At 36.6% G+C, this 13,185-nt stretch overlaps 1 protein-coding gene across 4 annotated transcripts in view; it reads left to right on the top strand.

Moving 5' to 3' along the window:
* Positions 1-13,185, top strand: part of TERF1 (telomeric repeat binding factor 1) — a 34,329-nt gene that overhangs the window by 6,305 nt on the left and 14,839 nt on the right. For 3 of the 4 annotated variants that reach the window (XM_086695334.1, XM_086695333.1, XM_086695336.1), the window contains exons 2-6: positions 495-590; positions 4,656-4,777; positions 6,482-6,568; positions 9,633-9,782; positions 10,461-10,570. In XM_086695334.1, the coding sequence (XP_086551460.1) occupies positions 495-590; positions 4,656-4,777; positions 6,482-6,568; positions 9,633-9,782; positions 10,461-10,570 (565 nt within the window). The remainder of the gene's footprint in view (positions 1-494; positions 591-4,655; positions 4,778-6,481; positions 6,569-9,632; positions 9,783-10,460; positions 10,571-13,185) is intronic. The other variant, XM_086695335.1, reaches the window with a different exon arrangement.

The following is a 13,185-nucleotide window of genomic DNA, read 5'->3' as shown; positions in this document are numbered from 1 at the left end:
GTGCAGCAGGTGGCCACACCTCGGGCTGTCTCCTCGCTGCCAGCTTGCCCCAATAAATAGGTTTTTTAAATCTTTATAAGTTTAACAGACTCCCTTAACTGAAACCTTGACCAAAATAATATAAAATATTTCCTATAATATTAGGTAGGAGTTTTAAGGTATAAAATAAACTTCCAGCTAATGATTAGACACATTTTACAGTTTGAGTCTAAATCTCCCTTTTTGTTCATATAGAGTGCTACCTGTGAAAGTACTTTTAAGTATTTATTATTCTGCATGTGAAAATCTGTTTTTATTTTACAAGAAAAGTGCTCATTGCTATTTTTCTCATTTTTAAAAAAATTGCCTATAAATAAAAGCATATAGCTCTCGGTTTATGATTTTTGCATGTTTATAACCTATTACTCAACCAACCACACAGAGGCACTGCTGGGTCAAGTTTGGCTTTTTTTTTTTTTAATATTTTAATAAAATTCATATCTTTTCTTTTTCAGCTATTATTCATGGGCTGTCCAGTCTAACCGCTAATCAGTTGAGAACTATATTCATATGTCAGTTTTTGACAAGAGTTGCAGCAGGAAAAACCCTTGGTAAATATGTGTTTTTATCTTATTTTGGAAATGTTTTAATCTATGTCTAAAGGTAAAACAATGAGAAGAAACACATGGAAGCTGTTAGTTGTTTTTGAGAGTTTGCACTGTGTATTTGGCATGTACATCTATACAAGCATTTTTAAAGGAAGTAAAAGAAATACAGTTCTCATCTCCTTAGAGCGCTGGTTGTCAAACTTAGCTTGCTTCAGAATTATTAGAACACTTGTTAAAAAACAGAATGCTGAGTCCCCTTCCCTACCATGAATTCCTGATGCAATAGGATGGTTGGGAGGGACCCTGGAGTTTATATTTCTAATAAGTTCCCAGGTGATTGTGACACATGGGGAGCCACGCTTCATGGACTTTCCTGGAGATTTACTTTAAATTTGACTATGGTAACTTTGTGGTGACTCTTCCATACACATTCTGTTTTTTACTTGCAACTATGATAATTGAAACCTTTTATTTGAACTTGATTTCAGTACTTATTTAGATAGGTGAATATGATTTATAGCTATAAAAGCTCTCTCCTTTATCTCTACAGGTAATTTTAGATTGTAATGGGCAAGCCTGCTTCAGTTTATTAGTAATGGGTGATATTTACAACATGGTCACTTAAAGGACCTTTTGCTACAAATAATTACATATTTATATTGGTGTTTACAATTTACACAAATGCTTTCCCAACAGTGCTAAGTGGTAGGCAGTACTTAACATGAAACTGTTTACTTATAATCCTGTTGTAGTATGGAAAATCCCAGTGTGTTAGTGCCACTCTCGTGACGTTCACTGTCCAGCTCTGGCTCATACAGTATGCTGCGTGTTGGGGGTAAGACTAGGGCTGCAGTTAATGCCATGACCATAAGTGACTAGGACTAGAAGCAGAGTAGATATGGGGAGACAGAACTATAGGTAGTCTGGGCCTGGTAGCTAAAGAAGAAAAGCATCTGGATGTGGACACAATCGGAGAATTCCTGACCATGCGGACAATAAGTTAACATGGTTGTTAACAGTTGTTTTGTAAATTAAATATGACAAAATATTCTAAAGTGCCCAACTGTGTTTCACATGTTAGCAGTTGTTCAGTGGATCTTAACTTTCTCCCGGACGGCCCTTCCTCTAGCCTCTCCTTTCTTTCTGGAAAGAAATGCAGAATGTGTCTGTGGCGCCATGGTTTAATCTTGAAATTCACCAGGATCCCCCTTTGGGTATATCTTAGACATGATAGGCCCATGTCAATTATCAACAATCAATGTATTTCACCATAATGGACTCAAGTGAGGCAGCAATTAAAATTTTATTTTAATTTATATGGTAGACTTTCAGCTGTATATATAACTCTTCCTTTTTTTTTAAAGTGGTTGCTCAACAGCAGCACTGCCTAATAGAAATATAATGTGAGCTATATATATAATTGAAAAGAAACAGATGGACTTAATTTTGGCAATATCTTATTTAACCCAATATTTCTAAAATACATAAACATATAATCAACATAAAACATGTTAATGAGACATTGTACCCCTCTTTTTGCAGTAAGTCTTTGAAATCTTGGGTGTATTTTATACTTAAAGCACATTTCCGATTGGAACTAGCCATATTTTACCTGTTTAACAATTATGTATGACAGTGGCTACCATATTAGCTTTAGTCTCTGCCCCACATAGCTTTGAAATGTGGCAGATGTCTTGAAGGGCAAATGTTTGTTTATGACAGGTTCCATTCTCTCATGGGACTTTATTTTTTAAGTTCTGTGCAGCTCCGGGAGACTTCCCTACCTTTCTACCCCAGCTTTCTGAACTGCCCCAGAACTCAGCAGATGTCCTGAGGGGAAAACCAACCATGTGTTTTCAGTTCTTCTATCCAGTCCACCAAGCTAGCCCCAAGGAAACCGCCAGAAGCTTTCCTTGTTGCTATTACCCCAGTAAAATCTCCCTGCCTGGAATGCACTTACTGAATCTTCGCCTTATAAACAAATGAAGCCAGGGAAGAAAAGCTGCCCCTCATCACCTCCCCTCAAAAGGATTCTCTCCCTGGAGATGTAGTTCATCTAGTTCTCTCTGCTTCCACCACTATCCCGTGCCTTTAGCAACATGCTTTTGCAATTTATCCCACTTTTTTCTAGCTGTAATAGGAATGTTGGCCTACCACAGTATCCTACATTCTGCCTGAAAGTGAAAGTCTACTCTAAAGTTTTTGAAATTAAGATTTAACAGTGATACATTTTTCCCCTACATCTCACATTTATGAGAAGGAAGGCAGATTAATGAGATGGGTTAGATAATGTCCGTCCAGAAACCTAATAGGAAATATAAATATTGAAGTGAGTTTTTATTTTTGTAAGTGTTTATTCTGAGAGAAAGAGAGCACTCACACAAGGGTGGGAGGGGCTGAGAGAGAGGGAGAGAGAATTCCAAGCAAGCTCTGCACTGTCAGCTGATGGGCTCACTCTCACGAATCATGAGATCATGACCCGAGCCAAAATCAAGAGTCGGACACTGGTGTGACTGAACTGCCTAGGCACCCCTGAAGTGAGTTTTTAAAAGAAAAACAAATGTGAAATTAGAAGGATTAGGCAATCTGCCTTTGCATTTTCATCTTTCATGCTTTCCAGCATGTACTCTAGCCTTACCAAGCATCTTGTTATTCCTGAAACACACCTTTTTTAAGACAAAGTAAGTGGAGTTTAAGTGTTCTGGAGTCTGCTTCTACTACTTGTTAGCTGTGTCACCTCTCCAAGTCTCAGGTCCTACTTTATAAAAGACAAAGTTGATAACGTTGTATGCCCTTTTAAAGAAATTGTGTGGATAAAGGAGCTACTGCATGTTAACCACTTAGCATAGTGCCTAACATGTAATAGGACGTTAATATGTGTTGACTATGAGTGTGAATATCTTTTGTACTCCTCTGCCTTTTGTTCTGCTGCTGTCTTCCTGAAATGTTCTCCTTCCCATCCTTATCCTCTTCACTTGGTTATCTCCTATTTGTCCTCAGTGTCCCAGTTTGGATTGTTTCTCTTCCATGAAGGATTCTCTTCTAGTATCCTTTCGTAGAGTTGATATTCTATTCCTCATATACACTAGACCCTCCTAGAGGGTTTTTGGGAAATACAGATGCATGGGCTCTACCTCGTACTAATTAAATCAATCTCTAAAGGATGGGTCTAGGTTATTTGCATTTTATTTTGTATATTTACTTTGAGAGAGACACCACACAGAGGTGGGGCAGAGAGAGAGAGAATCTCAAGCAGGTTCCAAGCTCAATGCGGAGCCCGACTTGGGGCTTGATCTCACGTCCTGACTGTGAGATCATGACCTGAGCCAAAATCAAGAGTCGGACTCTGTAGAGGCATGCCTGTAGTTTTTTAAAGCTCCTCTGATGATTCTGAGGTATAGCTAGAGCTGAGAAGCGCTGGCATAATACATAATTCTAATAAAGTACCAGTCACATCAGTTTGTCTTTCTTCATAGCTAGCAGTCGGGTTTCATAAGGGCAGGAACCATTTCTTCTTCCTGGTCGTATCCTAAGTACCTGGCACAGGGCCGGGAATATAAAAAGACTTACTCTACAAATTAATAAATTTTTATGTTTAAAACGTTGGAGGGGTGCCTGGGTGGCTCAGTCAGTTAAGCGTCAAACTCTTGATTTCGGCCCAGGTCATGATCTCACAGTTTGTGGGATTGAGCCCCACATCAGGCTCTGTGCTGACAATGCAGAGCCTGCTTGGGATTGATTCTCTGTCTTTCTCTCTCTCTCTCAAAATAAGTAAACATTAAGTAAATTATCAAAATGTTGAAGACACAATTAGAAGACAACAGGAAATAAAGTAGAAATCGTTGAAACTCCTAACATTTAAATTGCACGCTCCTTCAAATTTTTCAAAGGAAGAAAAGGAAATTAACTTGAATCAAATCACTTGCCTAAACTGTTGTGTACAGGAATACTGCCTAGCACAGAGTATATACTCCGTAAACATTTAAAGAACTGAATTCATTAAAAATTGACCAAAGTAAAGTTCTATTCAGCTTCCTTAATTACTTATTTTTGTTCTGGTTTTAAAAGATGCACAGTTTGAAAGTGATGAACGAATTACACCCTTGGAATCCGCCCTGATGATTTGGGCCTCAATTGAAAACGAACATGACAAACTTCATGAAGAAATACAGAATTTAATTAAAATTCAGGTATAAGTATTACTTTATTATTATTATTATTATTATTATTATTATTATTATTATTATTATAGAATCGAAGCACACAACATCTAGAGCAATTAAGAGCTACTTAATAGAAGTTGGGCGGTAAACCCAAAGTAAAATTTAATATACTTACTCTCTTCAGAAATTTGACCTCTGGTTTATATTCTTTGACACAAGCTCTGAGAGTTGGGACTTAATGTTTGCTACCTAAGTATGTATATATATATTGCCCCCACTTGAGAAAATACACTGCATCAGTTTAAAGATCATAAAGCAACTTTCAAAAATCAGTAGTTTGTACTGTCTCAATTTCTATTAAAAATTACAAATATGAAAAACAGAATATTTGATAAGAAATTCATAGGTTTTTGTGAATAAGGGAATGTAAAATTTTAACTATGTAGAGGGAGTTTTAGGAGTAACCTATTAAAGAGTGAGAACCAAAAAAGTCATTCAAAGATACAGTAGCAGGGAAAATATGTTTTGCTAACGGGCAAAGCAAATACTAAGGATTGTTCTAGTTAAATAAATTTTTCCTCAGTTTTAGAAAATTATTATATGGTTGGGTAGGAGAAAAAACTCCAGATGAAAGCTCACCTTCCCAAAAATGAATTATTGTTAGTGTGTTGATTGCCAAGTGGAATTAAGACCAGAAGAGAACAGGCAAAAATATAACTGCTACTTTTAAGAATTTCAGCCTGGGATGAAGAGCTTTGTCATGTTATCCCAGTTTTTGGAGGGGATTCTAGAGGAAGCAGGCCATCATTAATATACTAAGGTAAAGTTGAGCAGGTTACCATAAATTCATAGCAAATATAATATATTGCTTGCTATTCGTCACGTACTATTCTAAGCACTTTTCACATAGAAGTCTAATCCTTACAATAGCCCTATGATATAGGTACTATTATTTACACACTGTTTTACATACAAGGAAACTGAGGCACATGAGGTTAAATAGCTTTCCAAAGTTTACAAAACTATCCAGATGGTAATATTAGTCCCATATCTTACCATAAAATATCAGAAAGGCCAGTTTATAAAATGATTATTCAGAAGCATCTGGTTTCCTAGGTTTCTATTAGAGATTTTTAAGGATCCTAACTAATTTTACACATCCTAATCATCAGAAACACCATCCACCTCCTCTCTCATTTCCCTTTTGCTCATATTAATATTTAGGTGGGCCCTAAGTGTACATAATGTAGCTCCTAATTTATTTATTTATGTCTGCTTTTTTGGTTGTTTATTTTATTTTAGAGCGTGTGAGTGGGGAAGAGGGGCTGAGGGAGAAAGAGAGAGAAGCTTAAGTAGGCTCCATGCTCAGTGCAAAGCCCAGCGTGGAGCTCGAGCCCACAACGCTGGGATCATGACCTGAGCCAAAATCAAGAATCAGATGCTCAACCAACTGAGCCACCCAGACACCCCTTAATGTCTGCTTTTAATTGGCCTAAATTCGAAAGAGGTAGAATGCTGGGCATTTACTAGTAAAGATACAAGGGGCCAATGAAAAATTGTTACATCCTTTTCAAACCACAGTTACTTCATCTTTGAAAAGGTATTTTAAATCATTTATCACATTTTTTAGTGAAGTCGTTTAGATTTAACAGGACTTATTTCAATATTAAACCACAATTATACGTTTTTAAAAAGCAGCCTAAGGTATGTATTTGTCATCCTATCTTTTAGGCGATAGCTGTTTGTATGGAAAATGGCAATTTTAAAGAAGCAGAAGAAGTCTTTGAAAGAATATTTGATGACCCAAATTCTTATGAGGTAGTTGGTCAAACTGGAACCATAATTTTCTTTTCTTTTCTTTTTTTTAAAGTTTATTTATTTTGAGAGTGTGTGTGCATGAGCCAGGGAGAGGCAGAGAGTGAGGGAGAGAGAGAATCCCAAGCAGGCTCCATTCTCAGTGCAGAGCCCAACACAGGGCTCCAACGGACTGTGAGACCCATCACCTGAGCCAAAACCAAGAGTCAGACGCTTAGCCAACTGAGCCACCCAGGCGCCCTACAGTCAGAATTTTAGAACTGTCTGTATGGAGTGAGGTAGATTCAAAGAGCACTGGAGGAAGAAGGGGGTGCTTTCTCTTTTAAACAGGATAGAACAGTGCTGTCCAAGGGAAAAATAATGCAAGTCACATATGTGTTTTAGTAGCCACATTAAAAAAAGTCAAACGACTAAAACAAATTTTAATATTTCATTTTACCCAATATATCCCAAAGCATCATTTTCAGCATTTAATCAACATAAAAAAGTATTGACGGGATATTTTACACTCTCCTTTTTGTACTGACTCTTTGAAATCTGATGTGTATTTTATACTTATGTCTAAATTCAGGTCTCACATTTCAAAGGCCCAGTAGCTACATTTTGGCTGATGGCTACCATATTGGGTAGCATGGGTATAGGAAACATAATTATTTTTTAGAAGTCTCTTATGTGATCATTAGTAGTTTTTGTGTGTATGTGTAATGTAATGTTAAGGTCAGTAGAACTTGTCTTTCAGTATTACAGTGTTGGAATAAATTAAGTTTATTTAAAGAAATAAAAGATAATTGTATTTTTTTTTGAAAAAATTTTTAATGTTTATTTATTTTAGAGAGAGAAAGAGAGAGTGAGCTTGCGAGTGGGGGAGGGGCAGAGAGAGCGGGAGATACAGAATCCGAAGCAGGCTCCAGGCTGTCAGCACAGAGCCCGATGCGGGGCTCGAACTCATGAACCGCGAGATCATGACCTGAGCCGAAGTCAGACACTTAACTGACTGAGCCACCCAGGCACCCTGTTTTTTTACGTATTTTTTTAGTGAACTTTTTATTGAACAGTAGTATACCTTTAGTAGCATACATATACCACCAATGTATAAATAGATGTCTTTTCACAAAAGAAACATGCTTGTGTGATGAGCCCCTATATCAAGGAAAAGAACATCACCAGCACCCTCCAGTCACTATCTTACCTTCTCAAGGATAACCACTACCCTGACTTGTAACATCCAAGATTAGTTTTACATGTTTCCAAACTTTATATATTACAGTCATATAGCAAGTTTATATAAGATTGATCCATGGTGTTGCTTCTAACAATATTTCATTTATTTCCATTGTTCCATTGTTGGAATATGCAACTTACCCATTCTACTGTTGAGAAACATTTGAGTTATTTCCAGTTTTTGGCTGTTACATTCCTTTTACACGTCTTTTGTAGAATAAATGTATGTGTTTCTGTTGGTATATACTTAAGAATGATTTGGTGGGTTATAAGGTATGCACATACTCAGTTTTAGTAGATAACTGCCAAATAGTTTTCCAAAGTGGTTATATCAGTTCCTTCAGTAGTGTGCAAGAGTTCCAGTTGCTTCACAGACCTTCTCTGTTGTTTTCCTTTTAGTATGCTGGCAAATATGTAGTACTATCACGTTGGGTTTTAGTTTCTCTGTCTCTCATGAATAGTGAAGTTGAGCACCTTTTCCTATGCTGGTATAGAGTAGAAGAGTGGTCACCTTAATCCACTTGAGGGACTGAGCTAGGTCAAGAGTAGGTTGTAGTTTTATTTAGACTTAGTTTTTCTCTAATTTGGCCCTGTTCCTAGGGTGTAACCCTCCAGAGATCTCAGCTGAAAGCCTGATATGTTTATTGAGTTTCCTGCCCCCACTTTTTGCCTTAGCCCTGTGAGGCTACTGAAAACTCCACTCTACCTCACAGAAGGGGAAACCTTCCTTACAACCAGGAAGCATAAGAGGAAGCACTTAATCTCACTATCATGAGTAATCAAGGCAATCCCAAGTAATATATTGAAATAGTATTTCCTATACCTCAGACTGGCAACAATTAAAATATCTTAGAATACCAACAGCTGGCCCAAAGAGTGGAGAAATGGTAAGGCTGCCATACCTTTCTCTCAGTGGTGTATGTAAATTAGTACTTAGGAGAGCATTTTAGTAAAATCTGTAAGTATGCATTCCAGCAATTCTACTTCTAGATAAATACCCTGGAGTAACTTTTTATTTTTACTGCACATTTTAAAAGCCATGAAGTTTTATTTAAAAACAAACAAAAAACAGGCCCCACTAAGACAATTGGTCTGGAATAGAGCCTGAGAAGTAGAATTTTTTGAAAGCTCTCTAGCTTTAATTGTGCAACCAGCCTTCAAAGAACTGATGTCTAAGAAAAACTTGTAATGTGCGCAAGAAGACATGTAGAGAAATGTTTACCAGTGCTGCAGTAATAGAAAATAGCCTCTAACTGCTTTCAAAAGGCTGGAAGAATGAATGAATAAATGGTATTTTTGATCAGTGGAATATTGTGCAGCAGTAAAAGTAGCTAATTCTATAAAAATATTATCAACATGAATAAGTGTCACAGAGCTGAGCAAAATACAGCAAGTTTCAGAAAATACACTATGCTAAACAGTACCATATATTTATGGGTGCATACATACATAGTGCAAGTTTAAAGGAATGCATGAATATGATAAATTCTATATTCAGGATAATGGTTACCTTGAGCAGAGGAGAAGCTGGAGGTGCAATCATTTTGGTAATAAACAAGAGCTTTAGTTGTACAGATGATGTTTTATTTCCATAAACTTGGCAGTGGACATTCAGGTTCATAATTTATTTTTTAATCTTTTTGTTATGTGTGTGAAATACAATGTAGTTTTTTTTTTTTTTAAGTAAGAAAAAATATATTGGTGGGCAATTTGAAACAGAATTTTTTAAAATCTCCTGTATCCCTGAGTTTATAATGTGGCTTTTTTAAATTAAATAATATGTGACAAAATTTGTAATATCTTATTTGTGATTTATGTATTAATATGTTTTTCCTGTTTTCTTTAGCCTTTAAAAAGGAAATTGCTTATGGTAATCTCTCAGAGAGATACATTCCACTCCATTTTTCAGCACTTCAGCTACAACCACATGATGGAGAAAATTAAGAGTTATGTGAATTGTGTAATAAGTGAAAAATCATCAGCCTTTCTTATGAAGGTATGCATATTTCAAAGAGACTCGAACAATAAGCTAAGGATAAATTGTTATAATAAAGGAGAATACTTGGAATAGAAATCCTTAAAAACTAATTGGAATTTTATTTAGTGATTTTGTAGAAGAATGGCAAAACGTTACAATTAGTGAATCTCAAGAGTTTATCAGTGATCTTCGCAGTATTTTTTAAATTTTTTAAAATAAGAGTTGGGCAAATTTTTCAAAATAAAAAGTTGGGAAAAATAGGTTAAAGAAAATTTTTGCATTTTTTTGTAAAAAGTAAAATTGGACTGAAGAAAGGCCTTTAAAAAAATTTTTTTGTAACATTTTATCCTCAGTGGAGCAATGAGTAAGGGGGTTTTGTCTTAAAATATCTGGAACTTTTATTTATTTATTTTTTTTTAAGTAACCCTTTATCTTAATATTGCCTAGCAAGCATTTTATATATGAAATACATGTACAAGGAAAGACCTTCTCCATAAGGCTTAAAAACCAAGCAGGTAAGTAATGCAGCTGCTATTGATATCATACTTCCTGGAGAAAAATACAGCGCAGTCCCTTTATTGACCTGTCAACAGATACTTTGGTTATGACTCAAGGAATTAGAAGGCTTAATTTTAATGCTCTTTGTTCACAATGGCTTCATGAATTCCTTCCTCTTTCACAACCCCATTTTTTAAGGCAGCAGCAAAAGTAGTGGAAAGTAAAAGAGCAAGAACAACTTCTCAAGAGAAACCTGATGGTAACAGTATTGAAATGGAAACTGAAGCTAATTTGGATGTAGGAAAAAGGTTTGTAAATTCATTAATATATTTTTTGTCTCATGGATACAATATCTTTATGTGAAAGTGTTGCTAGTGAGCCATTTTTAACAAAAATTATTATTTTAGAGGGTATGTTTTACTGATTGTTAACATTTGGATATTTGAAGTACTGTACAGTTACTTCATGTTTTATGTACACTGTTATATGTGTTCAGCGGAAATAGTACAGTTTAAATGGTATGAGTAATACCATTTACCATTCTAAGGCAACGTGTGCTCTGGAACCGTGTTGAAGTTGGAAACTTGAATCATCTGTACCCCTTAGTTCTCAGATCCCACATGCCTTCATCATGTGACTCACTATCCTGAGGATTATTCTAGTATTTTAAGATACTGTTCCTACATCTTTAACCTTAAGCTAACCACTTCATCTGGTGCTCAACTGAAGAAATTGGGATTTGCTCCAACGCGGGAGGGAAGTAGGCTATGTTAGTCCTACACATAGTAATCCCTCTTATCCATGGGAATGTGTTCTAAGACCCCTCAGTGGAGGCCTGAAACTACAGAAAGTACCAAACCCTAAATATGCTATGTTTTTATCTATACATACATACCTATGATAAAGCTTAGTTTATAAATTAAATACAGTGAGACATGAACCACAATAATCTACTGGAACAGAAGTTATGTGAATGTTGTCTCAAAACATCTTCATGTACTGTACTTCCCCTTCTAGTGACGATGTGAGCTGATGAAATGCATAGGTGATGAGGTGAAGTGAGGGGAATGACGCAGACACTGTGATGTAGTATTTGGCTGATAAGATCCCAGATGCAATTGATCGGGGGTAACTGAAACTGTGCAAAGCGAAACTACAGATGAGGGGGACTACTGTATTGAGAGACAAGTTCAGTCTCCAAAATTATGTTTTAGAGATTTTCAAGGGTAATTTTTACCTTTTGTCTTGGCTTTAGGAACTAACCTTATTGAAGAAGATACACTCTACCATGATAAAGTTCTTTTCTGTTGAACTTATGGTCCATTCCCTCTATTCTTCCACCCTTAACCCATGGCCAGATAGTCATGTCATCTCCAGATGGATGTATTTTGCAACGATGTAGTGTCTCGTTTTGGCGGGGGGGTATTGGGGGGGGGGGGTGGCTGGCCATCACTTGAATGCTGCAGGTTCCTCATCTTAACTACTTATTTAGAGATGGGGATTGGGGTTCAAGTTGGATAGACCTCAGGACTAAGCTTAGTTGTCTTATAGTTCCTGCTTGTCCCTACCTATTAATGTGATCTGCTCCCTTACTGGTTCATCTCCCTAAAAACTCTATTAAAGTCTTATGATTTTCTAAGATCCATTTTAAGAAGTAGATCTTTTTTTTTTTTTTTTAATTTTTTAATGTTTATTTTAGAGAGCCCAAGAGAGTGAGCACAAGCAAGGGAGGGGCAGAGAGAGGGAGACACAGAATCTGAAGCAAACTCCAGGCTCTGAGCTGTCAGCACAGAGCCTGATGTGGAGCTCAAACCCACAAACCATGAGATCGTGACCTGAGCCGAAGTCGGGCGCTCAACCGACTGAGCCACCCAGGTGCCCCCTAGGCCTTTCATTTTTATTGGCTCATTTATTTTATTTTGTTTAGTATATCACAGTTTAGTGATAATACTGAGACCCAATACATTCCGGTGGCCTAGCCTTCTTGCTCAGGCTAGTGCTGCTTTAAAATAAAATTAAAACTTGCCGTGATTTATGCAGGTGATGAATACATTTCCTCTCATATAGTACTATCCACTTATTTCAAATGTCCTCTTACACAAGACACAGTTTAATCATTGTGTGTAAACAGAACTCTTGATATTCTCATCTGTCTCTGTACCCTGACTCTCCTCATACATCCAGTTAACTCCCCAAGTGTTATGAATCCCATCTCCATGCTTCTTTAATATATTTATCACTTGTGTCCTAGGTTATTACTTAGCTTTGTACCATACAAATCCATCCTTGACATGATTTCTAGAGTTAGCATCCCATAAAAATAAATCTGTTTAAATCACTTTCCAGCTTAATAATCTCTTTTGGCTTTCTGTTTTCTAGTTAGAATTTATTGCCATGGCTTGCAAAGCCTTACATCCCCCCACTTTCTGTTTTCTTCACATACAACCTTACCCTTAAGCATTAACCTCTCCCTACCCACATACATGGTACTTTCTAGCAACACAGAACTTAGTCCTGACCCTCAAATATGACAAGCTTTTTCATGCCTGGTCTCTTGCTTTAATTTTGAATTCCCTTCTTTCTGTTCTCTCCAAGGCATGCCCTTACTTGCCATTCAAGTTCTAGCTCAAAACATCACCTGATCTCTGGATCAGTCGTCACTTCTGTGCTCCCACAGCATTGAGTCATATCTCTGTAAAAGGACTTATCTTGGATAGTAACATACCTATTTACTTTTCTGTATTTCTCACCAGATTGAGGATCCTTTAAAGGTTCTTAGTTAGCCTTGTATCCTTGGTATTTAGTTCATTACGAGGCATACATTAGAACTTGCAATGCACTAAACATGGGGAGCAAAACTAAAACTAGAGACAAAATAAAGATCAAGAACCAAGCAATTATCAAAACCATTCTAGAAGCAAAT

Source organism: Puma concolor, chromosome F2, assembly GCF_028749965.1.
Source record: "Puma concolor isolate L17-30 chromosome F2, mPumCon1.1.hap2, whole genome shotgun sequence".
NCBI lineage: Eukaryota > Metazoa > Chordata > Mammalia > Carnivora > Felidae > Puma > Puma concolor.
Note: the sequence above shows the minus strand (reverse complement) of the source record. Positions and strands in the feature narration are given on the sequence as shown.